The following is a 26,707-nucleotide window of genomic DNA, read 5'->3' as shown; positions in this document are numbered from 1 at the left end:
TTACCCACCCATTGAAACTAGGTTTGGGCTAAAGAGGGGTGACTCATTTATAAATGAGTCAACCTAATCCCAACCCAATTAATTAATAGGTTAGCCAAGCTTGGGTTGGGCACTTGCCAAGTGAACCATTTATTTTTTTTTAACCATCATATGTATACTACATTCCTTACTTATAAATTATGATAGTTGATGCATGTATTATGTATCATCCATGTTTTAAAAGAACAGAAGTAAGATACAAGAATAGTTTTAAGACCTAGATCAGTAACCAACCTAGAAAATCTATCGGGACGATTGGATTGGTCAAATCAATGGGTTAAACTAGCAGTCAAACTGACAACTTCAACATATATATATATATATATATATATATATATATATATATATATATTGTTGATGCCCATTTTTTATTAGTTCTTATAATTTGATTTTTCACAAAAAAAAAAAAAAGTCATATTAATTTGTGTTGTTGTGCTAGTGAAGTCTAATGCTTCTTTTGCATCAATTTTAGCTTTATTTCATTGATTTAGTAAATTAAAGACAAATTTTACATGATTTATTGGTTATTCCTAATATATATATATATATATATATATATATATTTGGTGATGCCCATTTTTTATTAGGTGTTCTTATTATTTGATTTTTCGCAAAAAGTCATATTAACTCATGTTGTTGTGATTGTGAAGTCTAAGGGTTCTTTTACGTCAATTTTAGCTTTATTTCATTGATTTAGTAAATTTAAGACAAACTTTAGATGATTTATTGGTTAGTCCTATCCCATTTTAAGCATTCCATATTAGTAGGATAGGTTCCAAACACCCTAGACGAGGAGGGAATTCTCCTTACCTCCAAGGGCATTCTTGGAAATAGGAGAACATTTTACCACAAATTTAGCCCTTTTTATTATAAATAAGAGACTAAGGGTTCAACAAGTAAGGGGACATAGGTCTAATTTTTACATTGAGGAGAGGCCAAGAGAACAAGCTCAAAGGAGAAAAAATGAGAGGCTTTCGTTGAACACAAAGAGGAGGCTTCGAAACTCACACTTACGAATAGAGAGAAAGAGGGTTCTACAAACAAGAGAGGAGGTGAGATAGTATACATTCATGAGGGAGTGGGTGCTTCTCTTACTCCTCGAGGATCAATCTTGGGTTTCTTTTACACTTGGAAATCAAGCTTGGACACTTCTCTTGCTTTCTTGGAATCAATAGTGGTATTTTCTATTGTTTTATTGGAGTCCGGATTTTGTCCAATATTCTTCTTGGGAGTCAAAGGCTTAGGTTCTTGCTTTTATGTGAAATAAACCTTGCGCAAGGTATGTATTGGATCTTAGAATGAGTTTCTTGATTTTTTGTTGGAACTAGTTTGAAGAATAGGGTTTTTATGATACCATGAAGCACACTTTTTTAAGGCCATGCATGTATGAATAGATAACTTAGAGCATGTCTTTTACATGAGGTTGCATGGTAAATATTGTGTCATCCTTGCTTTGATGATATTTCATGGCTTATATTTATAACGCACAAATTTGAACTTTGAACGTATGTATTGGGAAGTTGGCTTGGAAGCTTTAATATTTGGGTGTTTTAAACCATGGTGATTGAAGAATATATACATGAAAATTGATTAAAACTTGGTTGCTTGAATTTTTAAATAAATAAAATTGATTTTTTTTCTTTTTCTTTCAAAAATATATTTTTTCAATGTTTTCTTAATTGATCTGCTCGTTGGAAAACAAAAGAAATAAGAGAGAGGGAGGGAGATGGGTTCTCTGTTTTTTTTTTTTTTTTTGTTCTCAAGGGTAGTAGAGAGCCTGGGTTAACTTTGAGAATGGTAACACAATGATTTGAGGGGGCGAAGGGGCAATGTTTAAAAGCATTAGTTGCCCATACACAACTCTTGATGTCCTAAATTAGATTTAGAGTTATTATTACTCTATTTATTTCCTTGTAAATTTTAGGTTGGTTTCTAATCCTTTATTGTGTTTTTCATTTTGCAATTTTTTTGCATGGTTCTTTATGATGGGATGGTAAGAGTCATTATTACTATGTTTATTTCCTTGTAAATGTTTAGATGGTTTTTAATTATTTTTTTTTTAATTTCCTTTATTTTTATTTTTTTGTTTTGCACATTTTTGCATGGGTCTTTATGATGAGATGGTAAGAACATCGCATATTTTCTGAACATAAATTTGTTGTTGTTGTTGTTTTCTATTTGAAAAATGATAGAAAAAAAAATCAAGTGCGTAGGACTTCTTAGGATTGTGATTTCATTTTAGGTGCTAGTTAGGTTTTTTCCTCACATTTCCTTCTTTGACATTTCTCTTTCTTTTGTAGCCAATGATCTAACCCTAACTTAGAAAACTATATTTGATTTCCAAAGTCGAGAACCTCCTTTTCATTTTAAAAACAATGACACTTCTTTCATAAGGTGGTCGGAGCCCATATTCAAAAATTTTTCAAATCATATCTAAAATTTCCTTTTTGAAATCCAACACAATTTTTTTTCCAAATCATCTTTAACTTTCCTTTTATGTCAAATTTTAAATTCAAATTTTTAAACTACATTCCTGCCTTCTCTTTTAGGGATTCTAAGGCCAAGATTTCATTCCCTTTAAAAAAAAAATCTTGCATTCTTAAAATCCCAAATGGTTTCCATTGTATTTGTATGTGTGGCTTTTATACTTAAGGCTCAAAAACGAAAGATGAAAAGCATATGGGCTGAATTCCTGAAGAGTGCAGCAGTGACTCGTCGACAAGTGTCTTGTTCTCGCCGACGAGTGCATAATAGGGACTCGTCGACAAGTGCCCTGTACTCGTTGACGAATAGATACTAAGAGGCTGAGAATCACAAAGTTTCTGAGATACCGAGAGTAGGAAATCAAAAATGTGAAGACTCGTCGATGAGTCATCTTACTAGTCGACGAGAGGCTTTCTCTGTCTCATCGACGAGTGTCTTGTTCTCGTCAACGAGTGCATCTGGGCTGTGAGAAAGAATTTGAATTTTGAATTGGAACGTTGGGGTGGTTGGGTATTTGGAGGGAAACCTACGAGGGGTTGTTATATAGGCCCTTCTGGACATGTTTTGTATACAAAGAGATCATTGTGTGAAATGTTTTGTGTACTTCCATATTTCTTAGTGAAATTCTTGTGCCGATTGTTAGGAATATACGATCAAATTCCGAAACCTGTGAGAAACAAATAGAGAAAGAATAACGCCAAAGAAAAATTCAATCACACGCACAAGACAATATTTACGTGGTTCGGCAATTTTGCCTACGTCCACGGAGTTGCAGGGATTTCAATATTATCAGGAAGAAATCACAGAGAGTGTGGCGATACAATTCTCTCGCTCTCATTCTCTCTCGCGGATACAACCACCGAAACCCTAATCACCCGAAAGCACCCTTTTATATGTTGCGCCTAGGGTTCCGTTCCGAATGGGCTCCAAAAAATTTTCCCCGGGGGCGTTGCCCCCAGACCCCCACAAGTACAACTTGTATCGCTTAGTCCATGAGCGCTGTGTGACGCCCAAGCCTTCACTCCATGGACTAAGCCTTAGGATAGAAATCTCTAATTAAATAGAGATCGGGTCGTCATCCAAATCAAAACATAACTAGGCTCCACAAAAGCCCAACAAATCTCCCACTTGGAGACTAGTTCAATCACCAATATCAACTGCAATCCTCCTGAAAAACAATCCCCCATCCTTGCAACTCAAACCTCCTCTCCTTAAGCTAGAAGACCAACTGAAGCTGCACACAGCTTCAGTTTCTCAATAGTAACACCCTTAGTCAACATGTCTGCTGGGTTCTTAGATCCACATATCTTTTCAAGTATTACCACATTATCTTCAACAAGGTAACGGATAAAGTGGTATTTTGTTTGTATGTGTTTCGACTTTGAATGAAAAGCCGAATTTTTGGCAAGAAAAATTGCACTCTGACTATCACTGTGTAGAATGCCCGTCTTCTGCTTCTTACCCAGTTCCTCTAAGAAACCATGTAACCAAATCATCTCCTTTCCAACTTCAGTTGTTGCAACATACTCAGCTTCTGTAGTAGACAAAGTAACAATCTTTTGCAAATTAGAAGCCCAAGATATAGCTGTACCACCCAAAGTAAATACAAATCCAGTAGTACTCCTTCTACTATCATTATCACCAGCAAAATCAGAGTCTACATAACCCTGCAGTTTCAAACTTGCACCAGTGAAGCAAAGACATGTATCTGATGAACTCCTCAAATATCTCAGAATCCACTTTACTGCCTCCCAATGCTGCTTTCCTGGCCTACTCATGAATCTGCTCACGACTCCCACTGCATGTGCAATGTCTGGCCTTGTACACACCATAGCATACATCAAGCTGCCAATAGCTGAAGCATAGGGCACCTTGCTCATATGGTCCCTTTCTTCTTCTGTCTTCGGTGACTGTTCCTTGCTTAGTTTGAAATGACTCCCCAAGGGTGTGCTCACTGGTTTAGATTCATTCATGTTGAATCTGCTGAGAATTTTCTTCACATACTCTGACTGTGAAAGCTTCAATGTACCAGTAGCCTTGTCTCTAATAATTCTCATTCCAAGGATTTGCTTTGCAGCTCCCAAATCCTTCATTACAAACTGTTCTGACAATTGCTTCTTCAGATTATTAATCTCCTCAATGCTAGACCCTGCAATAAGTATATCATCTACATATAGCAGTAAAATGATATAAGAATTGTCAAAGAACTTAACATAACAACAGTGATCAGCTTCACATCTCTTGAACTCAATTTTATGCATAAAGCTATCAAACTTCTTATACCACTGTCTTGGAGCTTGTTTTAGACCATACAAGCTCTTTTTCAGTTTGCAGACTAAATTCTCTTGTCCCTGGACAATGAACCCTTCTGGCTGAATCATGTAGATGTCTTCCTCCAAGTCACCGTGAAGGAATGCCGTTTTCACATCTAACTGCTCAAGATGTAGATTTTCTGCAGCCACCATTCCCAGTACCAGTCTAATTGTTGATATCTTCACAACTGGAGAAAATATTTCTGTAAAGTCAATGCCTTCCTTTTGCTAAAACCCTTTGACAACTAATCTGGCTTTGTAGCGCTTGCTACCATCATTTTCGTTCTTTATTCTGTATACCCACTTGTTATGTAGAGCCTTCTTCCCTACTGGCAATTCAGTTAGTTCCCATGTCTGATTCCCCAACAAGGAGTCCATCTCATCCTTCATGGCTAACTCCCACTTGCTTGAACTCTTGTCCTGCAAGGCTTCATCATAACACTCTGGCTCACCACCATCAGTTAGCAGAAGATAATTTAAAGCAGGTGAATAACGCTGTGGAGGTCTAGTGGCCCTGGAAGATCTACGGACCGCAGCTACAGGTGTAATTTGAATTTCCTGCAATTCTACATTCTCCCTATTATCTTCACCCCTTTCCTGGACAGTATTTTCAGTCAACTCATCTAAGTTAATAAACTCAGAATTTTTCTTATCTATCGCTGTGACATCTGACACTACAGTTGACCTATCCTTGTATATAACCTGTTCGTTAAATATCACATTTCTACTTCTGATGATTTTCCTGTTTTGTTCATCCCAAAACCGATAGCCAAATTTCTCATCACCATAGCCAATGAAATAGCATATTTTGGACTTTGCATCAAGTTTACTACGAGCATCAGAATCAACATAAACATAAGAAACACAACCAAAAATTTTTAAGTAAGAAAAATTGACCTCTTTATCGCTCCAAACTTCTTCAGGAAGTCTAAACTCCATGGGAACTGAAGGTCCTCGGTTTATCAGATAAGCTGCAGTACTGACAACATCAGCCCAAAAAATTTTTGGTAATCCAGCATGTAGCCTCATACTCCTGGCACGCTCGTTGAGAGTTCTGTTCATGCGCTCGGCCACACCATTCTGCTGTGGTGTCCCAGGAATGGTCTTTTCCATTTTGATTCCATGTACAGCACAATACTCTTTGAACCCTCCATCTATGTACTCTCCTCCGTTGTCCAACCTCAAACACTTTACTTTCAAACCTGTCTCAGTCTCAACCATGGCCTTCCATTTCTTAAAAGTTTCAAATACATCATATTTATTTCTGAGAAAATAAACCCATACCTTTCTGGTTGAGTCATCAATGAAAGTAACGTAGTACCTTGAACCCACAAGGGATGCAACAGGAGAAGGACCCCATAAATCTGTGTGCACTAACTCCATTTTTCAGCCTTCGGTGTTCTGCCACTTTTCAAGAAACTCACCCTTTTCTGCTTTCCTAAGATGCAGCTTTCACACAATTCAAAATCAACAGACTTCAATTCCGGCAGTTTCCCTCTTGACAACAGCATCTTCATCCCCTTCTCACTCATGTGACCAAGTCTACGGTGCCATAAGCTTGTATCAGTATTTGCTTCAGCAACTGCAATTGTATCTCTTGGACTTGACGTCATGTATAAAGTACCAGATTTCTTTCCACGAGCCAATACTCTGGCTCCCTTTGTAACCTTCCAAGTGCCACCAGCAAATAACATCGCATGCCCTTCATCATCAAGCTGTCCGACAGAAATCAAATTCCTTCTCAGGTCAGGAATATGTCGTACCTTCTCTAGTAGCCAAACAGACCCATTTGGCAGTGACATCCGGACGTTTCCCATACCCACAACATCCAAGGCTGTACCATCAGCCAAATATACCTTTCCAAAATCTCCTGCTACATAATTCTGTATGATTTCATGGTGTGAAGTAGTATGAAATGAAGCTCCTGAGTCCAAAACCCAATCATCAAGTGGACTGTCTACTGCAAGAAGTAGTGCATCCTGTACCTCTTCTGTTACAGCATTAGCGGAATCATCCTCACTCTTCTTCTTAAGACTTTTGCATTGTCTCCTAAAGTGACCTGTTTTCCCGCAGTTCCAGCATTGTCCCTTTTGGCCAGGTCTGGACTTACTTCTGTTTTGATTATAGTTTCTGGATTTTGATATACCCCGATCTGAATTTCGGTCATTACCTCTGCCTCTAGTCTCAAGATTTAGGGCAGAGCCGGATCCTGAGGTTTCACCTGCATCTCTTCTGCGAATCTCCTCAGCCAGAATTAAATCCCGTATATCATTATACTTCAGTTTTTCCTTTCCAGTAGAATTGCTTACTGCCATCCTCATTGCCTCCCAACTGTTTGGTAACGAAGCCAAAATGATCAGTACACGAATCTCATCGTCAAAATCAATTTCTACCGACGATAATTGATTTGTGATAGTATTGAACTCATTCAGATGTTGTGCTACAGATGCGTTTTCTGTCATCTTTAAATTAAATAATTTCTTCATCAGATGTACCTTGTTATTTGCTGATGGTTTTTCATACATACCAGATAGAGCCTTCATCAAATCTGCTGTAGTTTTCTCCTTCACGACGTTGTGTGCAACAGACCTGGACAGAGTTAATCTTATAACTCCCAGTACCTGTCTGTCAAGGAGTGTCCATTCCTCGTCCTTCATAGTAGCAGGTTTTTCTCCTAGAAGCGGTAGATGTAACTTCTTCCCATAAAAATAATCCTCGATCTGCATCCTCCAGAATCCAAAGTCTGTGCCGTCAAACTTTTCTATTCCAGACGCCCTTCCTACTTCCTCTGCCATTGCTCCCACTCGAACCTAAACCTAGGCTCTGATACCAGTTGTTAGGAATATACGATCAAATTCTGAAACCTGTGAGAAACAAATAGAGAAAGAATAACGCCAAAGAAAAATTCAATCACACGCACAAGACAATATTTACGTAGTTCAGCAATTTTGCCTACGTCCACGGAGTTGCAGGGATTTCAATATTATCAGGAAGAAATCACAGAGAGTGTGGCGATACAATTCTCTCGCTCTTGTTCTCTCTCGCGGATACAACCACCGAAACCCTAATCACCCGAAAGCACCCTTTTATATGTTGCGCCTCACGGCCCAAGCCTTCGCTCCATGGACTAAGCCTTAGGATAGAAATCTCTAATTAAATAGAGGTCGGGTCGTCATCCAAATCAAAACATAATTAGGCTCCACAAAAGCCCAACACCGATTGCTCCCGTGGATGTAAGTTTTGCCGAACCACGTATATTGTCGCATTGTTCTCTTTATTTTCTTTTTGAATTCTGATTGTGTATGCATTGTGTCTTGTGGCGCTTTATCATTTGCTGCAAGTTTAATTATTTTGTTGTGCATTCTATCTGGATTTCCATAACAAATTGGTATTAGAGAGTTGTTATCATGGCGTTGGTTACATCTTCTTCAAGATTCGATGTCGTCAAATTTGATGGAACCAAAAATTTTAGTTTGCGGCATAGGAGAGTTAAGGATATACTTGTACAACAAGGGATGGTGAAGGCTCTACATGGTGTTCAACCGAATAATATGGATGAGGCAACTTGGACAGAATTGGAAGCAAAGGCCATATCTACAATACGCTTGTATTTGGCTGAAGAAGTGCTCAATCATGTGATGGAGGAGGATTCTCCAGCGACTGTGTGGCGAAAGTTAGAAAGTCAATACATGTCCAAATCACTCTCAAATACAATTTTTCTTAAGCAGCGTCTATATTGGCTTAAGATGGTTGAAGGTTCGAACTTAAATCAACATATCAATGCATTTAATCAAAATCATAAGTGATTTGATGCATGTTGATGTTAAGTTTGATGAAGATGATAAGACTTTGATGTTCCTAAACTCCTTGGCTGCGACTCATACTTATAAGAATTTAGTTACCACTCTTACATGGGGAAAAGAGTCTCTTAATCTAGAAGAGGTGACAAATGTCAAGACCCGAACCCTGAAATGGGACCCAGGGGTGAAAATGTAATCTAACATGTCCCTGTATCATACAAATCACCACAGATACAGTACAAAGGATGAGGCCATGGGGTTCCTAGGCACCATAAACACATCCAAACACAATCATATACGAAGCAGAAAAAGGTCATCTATATACATATGCAGTACCATACCAGAGTCTATACAAGAGCAGACACAATGCTCTATCAAAAACGTACAAACGGGTGCCCAACACATCCCAAAATGGCAACCCACCAAAATTACAGTCCTAGCACTTACCTAGCGCTAAATGCGGTACACCGGCCACTATGCTCCCTACACCAGGACGCTAGTTCCGGTTACCCGAAGGATCTGTAAAAATGTACGTACAATAGGGATGAGACACCTCTCAGTAAGAAAGAACACAGGTTATATCGGTGTGTGGCATTTGAGCGTTATCATGATACAACATACAAGCAATTGAATGCAATCCAGTACTCATACACACAATGCATATACGCACGCATACGGCGGCCATTTATACGTAGCCCCGTCACAATACACACACATGATCAGTACACAGTGTCGTCACACTCATCGGTCCGAAGCCGGTCTGCGACAATCCAGCGTTGGCTCGAAGCCATCTGCGAAGCACGGCACCACCGGCACATGGCTAGTCCTCGACTCCCATGGCATCGTACCGGCGCTAACTGGTGGATCCATACCCTTCGGCCTGATTTGCCGGAAAAGGTTCACGCCCTCGGATATAGAGTCGGTCACTCTTGCCTACGTGGCAGGCGATAAACACACGCCCTCGGATATAAAGCCAGACACTCTCAGTACCTGGAATTATTTTAGAATCGCGGTCCAATCAGCAATTCTGGAACCGCGCTCCTATCAGCAGTTCCGCATATCACACACACATGCATGCTCATATAACCAAACAAACCACACTCATTTGGTAATCAAAAACATGGTTTTCCAAGCAAATATAGTTTAAACAAAGTCAAGGCACGATCATCCCAATATCACAGTATAAATCACAAATATACTCGATTTTCAACAAAACCCGGGATTCAGCCCGTCGCCCCCTTTTTCCCAAAAACTGCAATAATGAAAAACCCATAGTTTTTCCCGTTAAATCCCCCCAAATGAGTAGCCAAAACACACACAGAACCGTGGACCACAGTTCCACCGAGTCCGATTTCAAAAAATAACCAATATAACACAGTTTCCCCTTACCTTAACCCCGTAAGCAAATCCCGAACTCTAAGGTCCCTAAACAGCGAACCGAGTTTCAAAACTTACAAATCACAGTACAGAATATACTCACAAAACTGATACCTACAAAACTACCGGATCAGAATTAAAAACTGAGCCTTACCTTGATTTTACGTCGAAACCTGAAAATCTCCGAAACAAGATTCTGATCCGTAGAAGTTGTAGAGAATCCTTCCATGATCCTCGTGGTAGCTTCCGTTTTCCGATTTCGTCAACGATCGGCGAAGAATTCTAGAGAGAATGAGAGAGTAGATAGAGTTTAGAGAGAGAGAGAGAGAGATAGGATTGAGTTTACTTAATGAATAAGTAATAGAAATTTCCCTTGACCTGAAAATTTTCAATTTTGCCGCTCTCTTAATATTTAAACCCATTTTTCATATTTTGGGTTCTTACAATCTCCCCTCCTTACAAAAATTTCGTCCTCAAAATTTGTCATCTCTTATTCCCAGATTCATACATACAATCAAATACATAGACACAACTCAAGAGCGAACTGGTGATCATCACAGCACAGTCCCATCATATACATACACATACATACCCTCAATTATGGCGGAGGAATACCGTGGTTACATATATAACAGTCTCAGGAGTTCACAATACTCACATTCCCGACGACTAACCACCTATCCCAACCCACAGTAGGATCATGTACAAGTGCTCAAAATAATTGTGGATACTTTCGACGTATTTCCGTTTCCAGTTCCCAAGAAGCTTCCTCAACCTCGTGGTTTCGCCACAATACCTTCACTAACGATATCTCTCTGGTACGAAGCTTCTGAACTTTACGGTTCAGAACCTGAACGGGTATCTCCTCATACGCTAAAGTATCCCCAATTTCCAACTCACCATAACTAATCACATGTGAAGGATCCAACACGTACCTCCTCAACATGGAGACGTGAAACACAGCATAGACCCTCAAAAGTGTTGGAGGTAATGCAACTCTGTAGGCTACCAGACCCACTCGCTCAAGTACCTCGAATGGTCCGATATACCTCAGGCTAAGCATGCCCTTCCTGCTAATCTCATCACTCCTTTCATTGGAGCAATACGCAAAAATACCTTACCTCCCACTTCAAACTTTAACTCACAGCAGCGAACATCTGCATAATTCTTCTGCCGACTCTGAGCCAATTTAATCCTCTCCCAGATAAAACCCACCTTCTCAAACGCCTGCTACACAAGTTCAAGTCCTAACACCTGACGTTCACCAACCTTATCCCAACACAAAGGAGATCGATACCTCTGACCATACAAAGCCTCGAACAGTGTCATCTCGATACTAGATTGGAAGCTGTTGTTATAAGCAAACTCCACAAGTGGCATAAACTGTATCCAGCTACCACCGAAGTCTAACACACAAGCTCGCAACATATCTTCCAAAATCTGTATCGTCCTCTCTGACTATCCATCAGTCTGGGGGTGGAACGCTGTACTGAAAGTAAGCTTCGTCCCCAATGCCTCCTGCAAGCTCATCCATAATCGAGAAGTAAACCTCGGATCTCGATCTGACACAATGGACACCGGTACCCCGTGCATTCTCACAATCTCCTGCACGTACATATTTGCTAGCCTACCCAAAGGATAGCTAACTTTCATCGGTATGAAATGAGTAGATTTTGTCAATCTATCCACAATCACCCAAATAGCATTCTGCCCATGAAGCGCTAGTGGCAAATCGGTCACAAAATCCATGAAAATATGCTCCCATTTCCACACCGGAATAGGCAAAGGCTGCAACAGCCCTGCCGGCCTCTGATGTTCAGCTTTCACCTGCTGACACGTCAGACACTGCTCCACGAACTGAGCAATCTGCCTCTTCATACCAAACCACCAGAAGGTCTCACGCAAGTCCCGATACATCTTCGTACTACCAGGATGTACCGTAAACATAGAACAATGCGCCTCCTCTAGAATCGTCCTTCTGATCTCATCATCGTTCGGAACACACAGTCTGGTCCCAAACCTCAGCACACTTCCCTCAGAGATGTTAAACTCTGTGGTCAGTCCTTGTTATACGTTTTCCATAACCTCTGCCAACTCTGCATCACTAGCCTGTGCAGCTTTTATACGCTCAAACAAAGTCGATTGTACTACCAAACTAGCAAGATAAGCTTGATGATCAACAACCACCAACTCTATACCTGATCTTTCCAAATCTTGTCTGATGTGACACCGAGTTACAACCGCAGATACAGCCGTAGGCTTCGACTTCCGACTCAACGCATCAGCTACCACATTAGCCTTCCCCAGGTGATAACTGATCGTGCAATCGTAGTCCTTAATCAACTCTAACCACCGCCTCTGCCTCATGTTCAACTCCTTCTGCGTAAAGAAATACCTGAAGCTCTTATGGTCAGTGAAGATCTCACACTGCACACCGTACAGATAATGTTGCCAGATCTTCAGTGTATATACAACAGCAGCCAACTCCAGATCATTCGTAGGGTAATTCTTCTTATACTCTTTCAATTGCCAAGAAGCATACGCCACAACCTTACCCTGCTGCATAAGCACACATCCTAAGCTCTTTAGAGACGCATCACTATAAATCACAAATCCACCATCTCCCGAAGGAATGGTCAGCACTGGAGCAGTAACCAGCCGGTGCTTCAACTCCTAAAATCACTGCTCACAATCATTGGTCCACTCAAACTGGACTCCCTTCCTGGTCAATCTTGTTAGAGGTCCAGATAGTTTAGAGAAACCCTCTACGAACCGATGATAGTAACCCGCTAATCCCAGAAAACTTCGAACCTCTTTGCACATTCTTCGACCTTACCCAGTCGACCACAACTTTAATCTTGCTAGGGTCAACTAATATACAATCCCCAGTAACCACATGGCCTAAAAATGCAATCTAACTCAACCAGAATTCACACTTCTTCAGCTTAGCATACAGCTTCTTCTCCCACAAAATCTGTAGCACTAACCTCAAATGTTCCGCATGCTCTTCCGTACTCCTCGAGTACACCAGAATATCATCAATGAATACCACTACGAATCGATCTAGGTACTTAAGGAAAACCTTGTTCATCAGATCCATGAACACCGCCGGAGCATTCGTCAACCCAAAAGGCATGACCAAACACTCGTAGTGGCCATATCTGGTTCGGAAAGCCATCTTCGCTACATCCTCTGCTCTAACCCTCACCTGATGATATCCTGACCGCAAATCAATCTTTGAAAAGACCCGCATCCCCTGTAATTGGTCAAAGAGATCATCTATACGAGGTAAAGGATAACGATTCTTCATAGTTACCTTGTTAATCTCACGGTAATCAATGCATATCCGCATCAACCCATCCTTCTTCTTTACAAACAGTACTGGAGCTCCCTAGGGCGAAACACTAGGTCGAATGAATCCCTTATCCAGTAATTCCTGCAGCTGCTCCTTTAACTCCTGAAGTTCTGCTGGAGCCATCCGGTACGGAGCTTTAGAGATCAGTGTCTTACCAGGCAACAACTCTATCGCAAACTCCACCTCACGATCTGGAGGCAAACCGGTTAAATCATCTAGGAACACATCCGCGAATTCGCTGACTACCTGAATGTCCTCGAGTCTTAACTCATCCCGCGGCGGTTCCTCCACACAAGCTAAGTACCCTTGACATCCGTCCAAGAATAGCCTCCTCGCCTGTAATGCCGATAGAATCTGTGGCGTTGAATGCACACATGATCCCACGAATTCGTACTCCTGCTCTCTAGGAGGTCTGAAAACTACCACCTTCCTACGACAATTGATCACAGCATAACTAGAGAACAACCAATCCATCCCCAGAATGATATCAAACCTTAAGATGTCGTATACCACAAGATTCGCCGGTAGCAGCTTTCCCTAAATTTCCACTAAGCAATCTACCAACATCTTCCTACAGAAGGATACATTCCTAGATGGTGTAGTAACAGATAACACCTCATTCATATCTCGAGTCTCAACCCCACACCATCCCACAAAATTCATAGACACAAAGGAATGGGTTGCACCCGAATCAAACAAAACAGAAGCTTTATTCGAAAGCAATAATAAGGTACCTGTCACCACGTTACCTGCATGCTCAGCGTTCGATAGAGTAAGAGAGTATACTCTTGCCGGAGCTATATTCGTTTGAGCGATTCCCCGAGGTATCTGATTACCCCCTCGGTCCCCACTAACTGCAGGCACGTCTGGCCTCGGTGCTCGACAATCACGAGACATGTGGCCTGGCCTGGCTGGCCACAGTTGTAACAACTACCCCCAAATAACTGGCACTCTCCCTCGTGCCACCTGTGACATCTAGTACAACGACCACCAATCTGGCTCGTCTGAGAGTCCTAGCACTCGGTATTCTGGTGGTAACCCGGGCCCTTGATCCTCTTCTTCCATGATCCCTAACGAGATCCTGTCTAAGAACCAGAAGGTACTGTCCTCTTGCTCGATTCCTGATCCACCTCATCCTCTCGAATACCAGTCTCAATCACGGTGGCCTTATCCACCAATACTGAGAACTCACGGATCTGAAGCATACCCACCAGTCTACGGATGTCCTTCCTCAAACCCTTCTCGAACTTTCGAGCCTTCTCATACTCGCTCGAGATCATACATGGTGCAAAACGGGACAGCTCTACGTACCGTGCCGCGTATCCCTGCACCGTCATACCCCCCTGAGTCAATGCAGAAAACTCATCTGCCTTCGCATCGCGTACTGAAGCTGGGAAGTATCTGTTAAAGAACACTTCCTTGAAACGGCTCCATGTCGTCTCCTCAGGACCAGCTCCCTGCCTCTCCAGCAGATTCACTGCAGTCCACCATCAACCCGCCTCCCCAGACAATTGGAAGGTAGAATAAAGAACTCACTGCCTATCCGTGCAGTGCAGGACCTCTAAGATCCTCTCAGTCTTCTCCACCCAATCCTCTGCTATCGTCGGGTCAGGTCCTCAAGAGAACGTTGGAGGATGTATGCGTGTGAACCTCTCAATGGTGCACCCCGTAGCGGTAGGAGAGCGCTCGCATCTCCTCACACTCCGCCCGATCTCCCGTAATACTTGCCTTGTCAAACCTCGAGGCACAGAAGGAGACTCATCACTCGCAGTCTCCTCAGAGCCACTTCCTAGGTTATTATCCTTGAGCTCCATTTTGCAACAAAATAGGAATCTATCAGCATCCCTAAAACACATACAGTTAACACAATGATCTATACTAATCGTGTTAACCACTCCTTGTCAGGTCTAGGTCTGTCCTATCACACCGACACGAAAGTCATCAATGATCTGCCCTACTTTTACTATAATCGTCATCCAAGGAAAAATACGGAATACCATCGGCAATTCCCAGTCTAGCAACCAAACAACCCTCAACCAACTCTACCCATATCCATATCCTATACTCTGGTATGTACTCATAACTAAGCCTAACCAAGTCTACAAAATCTAGTAACCTGGTTAGCTCTAATACCAAGCTGTCACGCCCCGAACCCTGAAATGGGACCCAGGGGTGAAAATGTAATCTAACATGTCCCTGTATCATACAAATCACCACAGATACAGCACAAAGGATGAGGGTCCCACCCCGTGGGGTTCCTAGGCACCCTAAACACATCCAAACACAATCATATACGCAACGGAAAAAGGTCATCTATATACATATGCAGTACCATACCAGAGTCTATACAAGAGCAGACACAATGCTCTATCAAAAACGTACAAACGGGTGCCCAACACATCCCAAAATGGCAACCCACCAAAATTACAGTCCTAGCACTTACCTAGCGCTAAACGCGGTACACTGGCCACTACGCTCCCTACACCAGGACGCTAGTTCCGGTTACCCGAAGGACCTGTAAAAATGTACGTACAGTAGGGGTGAGACACCTCTCAGTAAGAAAGAACACAGGTTATATTGGTGTGTGGCATTTGAGTGTTATCATGATACAACATACAAGCAGTTGAATGCAATCCAGTACTTATACACACAATGCATATACGCACGCATACGGCGGCTATTTATACGTAGCCCCGTCACAATACACACACATGATCAGTACACAGTGTCGTCACACTCATCGGCCCAAAGCCGGTCCGCGACAATCCAGTGTTGGCCCAAAGCCATCCGCGAAGTACGGCGCCACCGGCACATGGCTAGTCCTCGACTCCCATGGCATCGTACCGGCGCTAACTGGTGGATCCACACCCTTCGGCTTGATTTGCCGGAAAAGGCTCACGCCTTCGGATATAGAGTCGGTCACTCTTGCCTACGTGGCAGGCGATAAACACACGCCCTCGAATATAAAGCCAGACACTCTCAGTACCTGGAATCATTTTAGAATCGCAGTCCAATCAGCAATTCCGGAACCGCGCTCCTATCAGCAGTTTCGCATATCACACACACATGCATGCTCATATAACCAAACAAACCACACTCATTTGGTAATCGAAAACATGGTTTTCCAAGCAAATACAGTTTAAACAAAGTCAAGGCAGGACCATCCCAATATCACAGTATAAATCACAAATATACTCTATTTTCAACAAAACCCGGGATTCAACCCGTCGCCCCCTTTTTCCCAAAAACTGCAATAATGAAAAACCCATAGTTTTCCCCGTTAGATCCCCCCAAATGAGTAGCCAAAACACACACAGGACCATGGACCATAGTTCCACCGAGTCCGATTTCAAAAAATAATCAATATAACACAGTTTCCCCTTACCTAAACCCCGTAAGCAAATTCTGAACTCCAAGGTCCCTAAACAGCGAACCGAGTTTCAAAACCTACAAATCACAGTACAGAATATACTCACAAGACTGATACTTACAAAACTACCAGATCAGAATTAAAAATCGAGCCTTACCTCGATTTTACGCCGAAACCCAAAAATCTCCGAAACGAGATTCCAATCCATAGAAGTTGTAGAGAATTCTTCCACGATCCTCGTGGTAGCTTCCGTTTTTCGATTCCGTCAACGATCAGCGAAGAATTCTAGAGAGAAGGAGAGAGTAGAGAGAGTTTAGAGAGAGAGAGAGAGAGAGAGAGAGAGAGAGAGAGAGAGAGAGATAGGATTGAGTTTACTTAACGAATAAGCAATAGAAATTTCCTTTTATAGCCCTTAATCCGAAAATTTCCAATTTTGCCCCTCTCTTAATATTTAAACCCATTTTTCATATTTTGGGTTCTTACAACAAATGCCTTACTAAATTTTCATCAAAGGTTGAAATTATGTTATAAAGGAGAAGGACTTGTGGTGAAAGCTAACAATGATCGTGGCAAAGGAAAATTAAAATATGGATCAAGTCAGAAATCTCGTACTCAATCCAAGAAGAAAAAAGATATTCGGTGTTATAAATGCAGTAAAAATGGGCATGTTAAACTGGAGTATCTAGATTGGAAGAAAGGAAAAATTGAAAGGAATGTGGTTACTTCAAAATCCGAAAATGTGGTTCAAGAAGGAGATTCAATTTGCAATGATGGTGATGTTCTTTCAGTTTCGTCGGGGTTGGATAACCTTACGGACTCATGGATACTTGACTCGGCATGTTCTTACCATATGAATCCAAACAAAGAGTGGTTCAACACCTACAGGTTGGTAAACTCAGGTTCAGTTCTTATGGGTAATGATGCTTCTTGTAAGATCATTGGCATAGGAAACGTTAAGATAAAAATGTTTGACGGTGTTGTGAGAACCTTGAGTAATGTGAGACACATACCGGAGTTAAGAAAGAGTTTGATTTCACTTGGCACCATGGATTGTAATGGTTTCAATTACAAGTCCGAAGGTGGGATTATAAAAGTATGGAAAGGAAATCTGACAGTGATGAAAAGGCAAAAGGTAGATGGGATATCTACATATTGCAGGGAACTATTGATGTAGGTGGAGTTGCAGTCGTAGATGTTGAATCTGATGAAATAGTCTTGTGGCATATGCGTCTTGGGCATATGAGGTTACATGGTATGAAGGAACTAAACAAGAGGAAACTCTTGAAAGGTGTAAAATCATGTTAGATGGACTTTTGTACGATTTTTGTTCTTGGAAAACAAAATAGGGCAAAATCCAAGTCAGTTGTTCACAAGACAAAAGGTATTCTTGATTATGTGCATTCTGATGTTTGGGGCCCGGTTAGAGCAGCATCAAGGGATGGAGATATGTATTATGTTATTTTTGTTGATGATTACTCATTGAAAGTCTGAGTATACTTCATGCGACAAAAGTCTGATATGTTTGCCATGTTCAAGTTGTGGAAGGCTAAAGTGGAAAACTAGATAGGGAGGATAATCAAATATCTAAGATCGGACAATGGGATCGAGTATGCTGATTCTTGGTTTATGGAGTTTTGTGAGCAGCAGGGCATTAAGAGACACTTTACTATTCATTGGACACCTCAACAAAATAGTGTCGCTGAAAGGATGAACCGAACTCTGGCTAAAAGATTTCAGTGTCTCAAGCTTAATGCAGGGCTATCAAAGAACTCCTGGGCCGAGGTAGTTAGTATGGCTTATTTTCTAATAAACCGATCACCAAGGGCATCACTAGAGGGTAAAGTGGAAAAAGAGGTATGGACGGGAAATGCAGTAGACTACTCCAAATTGAAGATATTCGGGTGTTTAACATATGTTTACGTGTCTAGTGAAGAGAGGTCTAAGCTTGATTTAAATTCTCAACGTTGCATCTTTTTGGGATATCAAAAGGGTGTCAAAGGGTACAAGTTATGGAATCTAGTGGCAAACAAAGTGGTGATCAGTACAGATGTAATCTTTGATGAGAAGACTATGGTGAAGCGTACTCAAGATTGTGATGAAAAAAAACAAGAGCTAGAAAACTGGGGCAAAGATGAACATGTTGTATAGGTGGAGTTGGAAGCTCAGAGCAACGACAATGATCATGGTCCTTTGGTTGCAGGGAGTTCTAGCTCGGGAAACCAACAAGTTGACAATCTTCTTAGACAGATATTCAAATGCACTATCAGACCACTGTTAGGAATATACGAACAAATTCTGAAACCTGTGAGAAACAAATAGAGAAAGAATAACGCCAAAGAAAAATTCAATCACACGCACAAGACAATATTTACGTGGTTCGGCAATTTTGCCTACGTCCACGGAGTTGCAGGGATTTCAATATTATCAGGAAGAAATCACAGAGAGTGTGGCGATACAATTCTCTCGCTCTCGTTCTCTCTTGCGGATACAACCACCGAAACCCTAATCACCCGAAAGCACCCTTTTATATGTTGCACCTAGGGTTCCGTTCCGAATGGGCTCCAAAAAATTTTCCCCGGGGGCGTTGCCCCTGGACCCCCACAAGTACAACTTGTACCACTTAGTCCATGAGCGCTGCGTGAGGCCCAAGCCTTCGCTCCATGGACTAAGCCTTAGGATAGAAATCTCTAATTAAATAGAGGTCGGGTCGTCATCCAAATCAAAACATAATTAGGCTCCACAAAAGCCCAACAACCACCACCAAGGTATAGATTTGAAGAGTTAGTGTCTTATGTTTTTCTAACCAATTACAACAATCCAACTACATTTCAAGAAGCAGTGCATGACTAGGAGAAAGGTAGATGGATGGGTGCAATTATTAAGGAGATGGAATCACTACATAAGAATTAAACTTGGGATTTGGTGGAGCTTCGAGATGGGAAGAGACCGATAGGTTACAAATGGGTATATAGGAAGAAGGAAGCAATTTCAGAAAAGGAAGGAGAAAAATTTAAGGCACAGTTAGTGGCAAAAGGGTACTCATAGAAGAAAGGAATAGACTATGATGAGATCTTTTCACCTGTGGTCCGACACACTTCTATCAGGATTATATTGGAGTTAGTAGCCCATTATGATCTTCATTTGGAAAAAATGGATGTTAAAACGGTGTTTCTTCACGGTGACTTGGAGGAACAAATTTATATGGTACAGTCGGTGGGATTTAGTGAATTAAGGAAAGAAAACTTTGTTTGCAAGTTGAAAAAATCTCTTTACGGGTTGAAACATTCTCCAAGGCATTGGTACAAAAGATTTGATTCCTATATAATGAAGATTGGCTACAAAATATGTGAGTATGACTACTGCATGTATGTGAACAAGTTTGATGATGGTTCTCTTATTTTCTTGTTATTATATGTCGGTGACATGTTGATAGCCGCAAAAGATTTCACTGAAGTAAATCAGTTAAAGGAATTTTTGCAATAAAGAGTTTGACATGAAATATCTTAGTCTAGCCAAGAAGATACTTGGGATGGCGATTCGCCACGACAGAACTATAGGGAGGTTATGGTTATATCAGGGCGGTTATGTACAGAAGGTGTTGGAGAGGCTTAGAATGGATGATGCAAAACCGGTGTGTACACCTCTAGAGAGTCATTTTAAGTTGTCTACTACAGATTGCCCAAGTACAGATGAGGATATTCGGGATATGTCAAAGTTCCCCTATGCAAGCGTCGTGGGGAGTTTAATGTATGCCATGGTGTGTACGAGGCCAGACTTGGCACATGCTGTGGGTATGGTGAGTAAGTTTCTATCTAATCTAGGAAGACAACATTGGGAAGCCGTCAAAGGGATCTTTGGATACTTATAGGGTACATCGGGATATGGCATCATGTTCTGCAAGCAATAAAGTAATCCTTCAGTTATGGGGTTTGTAGATGCTGATTACGTAGGGGATAAGGATGACAAAAAGTCTACAACGGGTTATGTTTTTACCCTTGTAGGAGGACCTATATGTTGGAGATTCATGGTTCAATCTCTGGTGACATTATCCACAACTAAAGCTAAATATATGGTAGTTGCTGAAGTTACAAAAGAAGCCTTATGGCTTACTGGTTTGGTCAAAGAGTTGGGCTTATAGCAAGAAGGGGTTGTGTTGCATTGTGATAGTTAGAGTGATATTTACTAAGCGAAGAATCAAGTGTATCATGCTAGAACCAAGCATATTAATGTGAGGTTCCATAGGGTTTGGGAATTAATTACTTCAAGTGAGCTTGTATTGGAGAAGGTTCACATGTCTGAAAACACAGCAAATATTTTGACAAAACCGGTTACTAGCAAAAGGTCCAAACTTTGCTTGAGCTTACTCCATGTCTCCAAGGGATAGAAGGGAGACAAACCTAACTGAGTGGTCTAAGTTCAAGGTGAAGTAGTCAGATATATTTTTCGGATTCTCCTAATGGGCGTATAAACACCAAGCTTGGTGGAGATTGTTGTATTTGTATGTGTGGCTCTTATACTTAGGGCTCATAAACAAAAGATGAAAAGCATATGGGTTGAATTCTTGAAGAGTGCAGCAGTGACTCATCGATGAGTGTTTTGTTCTCGTTGACGAGTGCACAACAGGGACTCGTCCACGAGTGCCTTGTACTCGTCGACGAATAGATACTGAGAGGTTAGGAACCCTAGAGTTTCTGAGATATCGAGAGCAGAAAATTGAAAATGTGAAGACTCATCGATGAGTGATCTTACTAGTCGACGAGTGGCTTTCTCTATTGTTCTCATCAACGAGTGCATTTGGGCTGTGAGAAAGAATTTGAATTTTGAATTGGAACGTTGGGGTGATTGGTATTTGGAGGGAAACCTCCGAAGGGTTGTTATATAGGCCCTTCTGGACATGTTCTGTATATGGAGAGATCATTATGTGAAGTGTATTGTGTACTTCCATATCTCTTAGTGAAATTCTTGTGCCGATTGCTTTTATGGATGTAGGCTTTGCCAAACTATGTATATTGTCACGTTGTTCTCTTTATTTGTTTTTAGAATTCTAGTTGTGTATGAATTGTGTCTTGTGGTGCTTTATCATTTGCTGCAAGTTTAATTATTCCGTTGTACATCCTATACTCGATTTCCAAAACAGTTTCATAAAATTATGAGTTGTCCTTTTCACTCGAATCACATCACCATTGATGTTTGATTTGGGTGGTCATAGGAAAACATACCCTTTTTGTCGCTTTTTGAATTATTTCCATTTTAAGCCTTTAGCATAACACCCTCTGCTATATAAAAACCACACCATCATTGGTGCTCAGTATGGGCGCACAAGGGGGATATTTTGTCTCTCCATACTTTTGCTTTCTCCTTATTTAGCAATATAGGACAAACATTCTATCAATGGTAGAAATCTTTCTTAGAACAAATGTCGTAAGGTGTCTAACCACTTTCCTTATGCATAACCGAACCCCCAAACTCTTCTCTTAGTTCATAGATCATTAAGGTTTTGTCCATAGATCATTAGGGTTTCCCTCATTTTATCCCTTTCTTAAAAGATGAGGTGACGACTTCTTTTTGTCACATCTTATCCCTTCATCCCATCTGTGCCATGTTACACGACGGACAAAAATTGACGTCGACATAAATATATATATATATATATATATATATATATATATATGGAAAATAAACTAACTATATATTTTTATATAAATTATTAAAACATAAAAAAATAAATCATTAACATATTATATAGTATTATTTTTATATTTAGACTACTGTTTTAATACTTACACATTTTTGCTCATAGAAAGTCCAAAAGAGAAAAAAAAAAAATACAAGAATATAATAACAACAACAACAATAACAAGCCTTTAAGTCCCACTATCTGGGGTTGGCTATATGAATAGTTTTTCACCAATTTACATGCGCGAGGGCCTTTTCTTTTACTAACTTAAGAGTTATTATACCATCCCCCGCTATCTCAATTCAAGTCACTTTATGTCTACCACTTCCTCTTCTAGTACCTTCTATAGTGACCAGCTTGCCCTCCTGATTAGTGAGTATTTAGCCTATGTTTCAAATATACAAAAGAGATTAAAAAACAATGGTTAAGTCACATTTCCCTTTCCCTCTTTTAGTATTAAAAAAAAAAACATTTTCCTTACTCTAAATAATCATGCAAGGGAAACACTACCAAGCAACAATTATTATGAAAGTTTGTCTTTATTTAAATAAAGCATGATATAAGGTTGTGATTGGGAGCATGGATTTAAGGCCCTTGATTTAGATTGTATGAATTTAGATAGAACTTAATGTGATTTTGAACTATATTTGTCCAAAATATACAATGAAAATTTTAGGACTTGAAATCTAAGCTCCAAAACACATAGTAAGGGTAAAATAAAAAGTCATTGTTCACTAGTCTTCCTTCTTCATCTTCCATAACCTTTTCAAACTTAATTTATAGGGTTCTTTTGGAGCTTACCTTCAACCATTGTGTGTTCCTGATATACAAGTGTTACACATTTTTTTTTTTTTTTTAAATCAAATTGAGATAAGCACCAATGCTAGAATTGCTAGGAAAGGAAAATTCTAGAAGTTATTTAAAAAATAATAATCTTTCACTTTAGAGACCTTTTACACATTAAATTTAAACTAGCAAGTCCAATACTTAGATATTTGTTAAGGTCCTCCCTTTTTACACCGTGGCAAGAAATAAAAACGTGTCCTCAAACAACATCCATTCAAAGACTAGTTCATATTTCGCTACCAATTTTTAACTCTGATTTCTTCAAGTGTTTAATAAATTCCATCCTTAATCAAAACACATGCAACTGAACAACATTACATGGGTACAAAATTAAATAGAATCCAATTTTAAAATTTTTAGAAATTATGTATTTTTAAAATTTTTTAATAGATTCAACGGTATTCCTCCGCCAAAAGTGAGGGTTTATTAATAAATAAATAGAGGTGCCGCCTTCTTTTAGTAAGAAAAAAAAAAGCATAGAAATGTTATTGGAAGTTTCAATGTTTTTAAACATTTATTTTCAAAATTAATAATTTACCCTTCTAAATCTTTAGTTTGAATAATAATGAAATTTTGAAATATAATGATACTGAAAATGAATGTAAAATGTCTAAATTTCTCTTGGATAGTCAATTTTAGTTTTATTGAATCTTTAAAACATTTGTTTTGTTGGGAATAAAGAACAAATTCCCGAAACCTGTGGGAACAAAATAGAGAAAAAATAACGCCAAAGAAAATCAATCTCGAGCACAAGACAATATTTACGTGGTTTGGAAATTTTGCCTACGTCCACGGAGTTGCAGGGATTTCAATATTACCAGGAAGAAAACACAGAGAGTGCGGCGATACAATGCTCTCCCTCTCGCTCTCTCACAGGTACAATGACGCCAACCCTAATCACCCGAAAGCAATCCTTTTTATATGTTGCGCCTAGGGTTCCGTTCTAAATGGGCTCCAAAAATTTTCCCAGGGGTGTTGCCCCCGGACCCCCACAAGTACGGCTTGTGCCACTTAGTCCATGAGCACTACGACTTCGGCCACTTCGCTCCATAGACTAAGCCTTAAGATAGAAATCTCTAATTAAATAAAGGTCGGATCGTCATCCAAATTAAAACACAACTAGGCTCCACAAAAAGCCCAACATGTTTGAATCAAACACATCCCAAGTCTCCTTCATGTTATATGGCAATATAGCCTTTTTATTAAACAAGAGATGAAAGCATATGCTTAAAACTGTTTTGTCGCCTTGTATTTTTGTCCTTTTAGAGTTACTTAAAAAGATGGAGGGAGCACTATTGGCCCTCTAATTGACCACCACACTTCATTTTTTATACTAGAAAATGACAAATGTGCTCCTTTTGTGTCTTTTCACTTGTAAGATAAAAATTACGAGGTAAAGTTATTATTTGGTGCATTAAAAATTTTGTGTTTTTGTGTGTGTGTGTGTGTGTGAGAGAGAGAGAGAGAGAGAGAGAGAGAGAGAGAGAGAGAGAGAGGATTTGAAACACATCCACTAAAATTGAAAATTTTGAGCTATTGACAGGGATTGCTTTCCTAAACCTCACTCTGATGCAGATGGAGGAAGTGAAGCTATTGGGATTCTGGGCTAGTCCATTTAGCCACAGGATCACATGGGCTCTCAAATTAAAAGGTGTAAACTACGAGTACATAGAAGAGGACATATTCAACAAGAGCCTATTGCTTTTGCAGTACAACCCAGTTCACGAGAAGATCCCAGTGCTTCTTCATGCAGGAAAACCCATTGCAGAGTCTGGCGTCATCCTTGAATACATTGAAGAAACATGGCTAGACAAGTGTCCCTTGCTCCCAAAAGATCCTTATGAAAGAGCCATGGCTCGATTTTGGATCAAATTTGCAGATGACAAGGTAATAATATTCTTTCTCAAATTAAGAACTACTTTTTCATAGTTAATTACACCACAAGTCCTTGAAGCTTCACGTCATTTTCTAAATTTTTAGTTATTATGGTTTGATTCTTAAAGTTTCACTTTTTTTCTTAATGAGATCCTTGAACAATGAAAAGAGGCTTGAACTAAAATAAACGGGAACCTTAAAATATCAAATATTTCAAGGAGTAAAGTGCAATTCAGTAAAACAATATCCATTTTTATTATATGTTTGTTTTAGGGAATAGAATTTGGCAGGAATGGAATGAATGTTTGAATGAAGAATTCGCAAAACTTAAGTGATAAATTCGATTTTATTCCATCTAATTCCATTTCATTCCTATGTATAAAAAATATAGTAATTCTAAATTATAGTATACAAGTCATTGGACAAGTATTTATTATTTATTTCATTCAGACGTGTGTGTTTTTTTTTTTTTTTTTTTTCCAAAAGTGATATATGAACTTCTAGTCATTTTTTATAGGCAATTTAAATAAAAATTTTTTATAAATGGGTGAACTACAAACTTTCACTAAATTGCACTTTACAAGAACTACTCAAACTGTACCATTAAATTTTCAATTCTAGTTTTGATGAGACCTCTTATAGGGAGCTTCTACAAATAATTAAACTAGTAGTTTTACTATTTATAGATTTTTGGTATGTTTGTTCATCAGTATATGGACTTCTATTCCTTTTTCGGAATCAATGAAAGAAGTATGGAGGATCAAGAAATGGCTGTAAAAGAAGCAGTGAAAGTGCTAAAGGTGTTGGAAGAGCAATGCCTAGGGGACAAGAAGTTCTTTGGGGGAAATGCTATTGGATTGGTGGATATAGCATATGGATGGTTAGGTCACTGGCTAGGAGGCTTGGAGGAAGTGATGGGTGTTAAACTATTGGAGCCAACTAATTTCCCTCGCCTATGTGCGTGGGTTAAGAATTTTGGGGACGTTCCTGTGATCAAAGAAAATCTCCCTAATCGTGAAAGAATGTTGGTTTACTTCCAAGAGCTTAGGGAGAAATCTGTTGCTGAAATTGGTGGTCATATTTAACCAATCAATGTCGATCTACCTATCTACATTTGTTGTCTCATTGTTTTTCTTATAACAATTCTAAAGTTTTAAAATTTTAAGTTGTAAAATGTGCTCCAACTCGTTCTATTTGATTATATGTTCTTTCATGTCTATTTTACTTTTTATTTATACTAGTTGATGTATGTGCATTACTCCTAAATAAATCAATTTATGTTGTAAATGAAATAAAAGAGGAAAAAAATTTTGGAATTATAAAAATTCAACAGTTTAGTTTTTCAGGAACTAGAGGTTACTAATAATCTTATTATCTCATTTTGTTGTAAAGCATGTTCTTATATAAGCAAATACATTGGCATCCCAAAGGTTAACCACATAATGAACCATTATGTGGGCATACCAAAGGTTGTAACCTATTATCTAGATAATCATTCACATAAATATACATGTTTTACAACAATTCCCCTCGGATGAATATACACTATGAATATGTTTCATTAAAACCTTC

General features: G+C 39.7%; 1 protein-coding gene across 4 annotated transcripts in view; it reads left to right on the top strand.

The window, feature by feature from the left end:
- The window catches only part of LOC131152176 (probable glutathione S-transferase), a 53,133-nt gene extending 26,779 nt beyond the window's left edge, over positions 1-26,354 (top strand). For 2 of the 4 annotated variants that reach the window (XM_058103885.1, XM_058103886.1), the window contains 2 exons: positions 24,836-25,147; positions 25,846-26,354. In XM_058103885.1, the coding sequence (XP_057959868.1) occupies positions 24,836-25,147; positions 25,846-26,220 (687 nt within the window). In that variant the 3' untranslated portion in view covers positions 26,221-26,354. Of the gene's footprint in view, positions 1-24,803; positions 25,148-25,845 lie in introns of all 4 variants that reach the window. The other 2 variants (XM_058103887.1, XM_058103884.1) reach the window with 1 other exon arrangement.
- Positions 26,355-26,707: the final 353 nt, after the last annotated feature.

Source organism: Malania oleifera, chromosome 3 (genome assembly GCF_029873635.1).
Source record: "Malania oleifera isolate guangnan ecotype guangnan chromosome 3, ASM2987363v1, whole genome shotgun sequence".
Lineage (NCBI taxonomy): Eukaryota > Viridiplantae > Streptophyta > Magnoliopsida > Santalales > Ximeniaceae > Malania > Malania oleifera.
The sequence above is the reverse complement of the archived record's forward strand: the minus strand, read 5'-3'. Positions and strand labels throughout refer to the sequence as shown.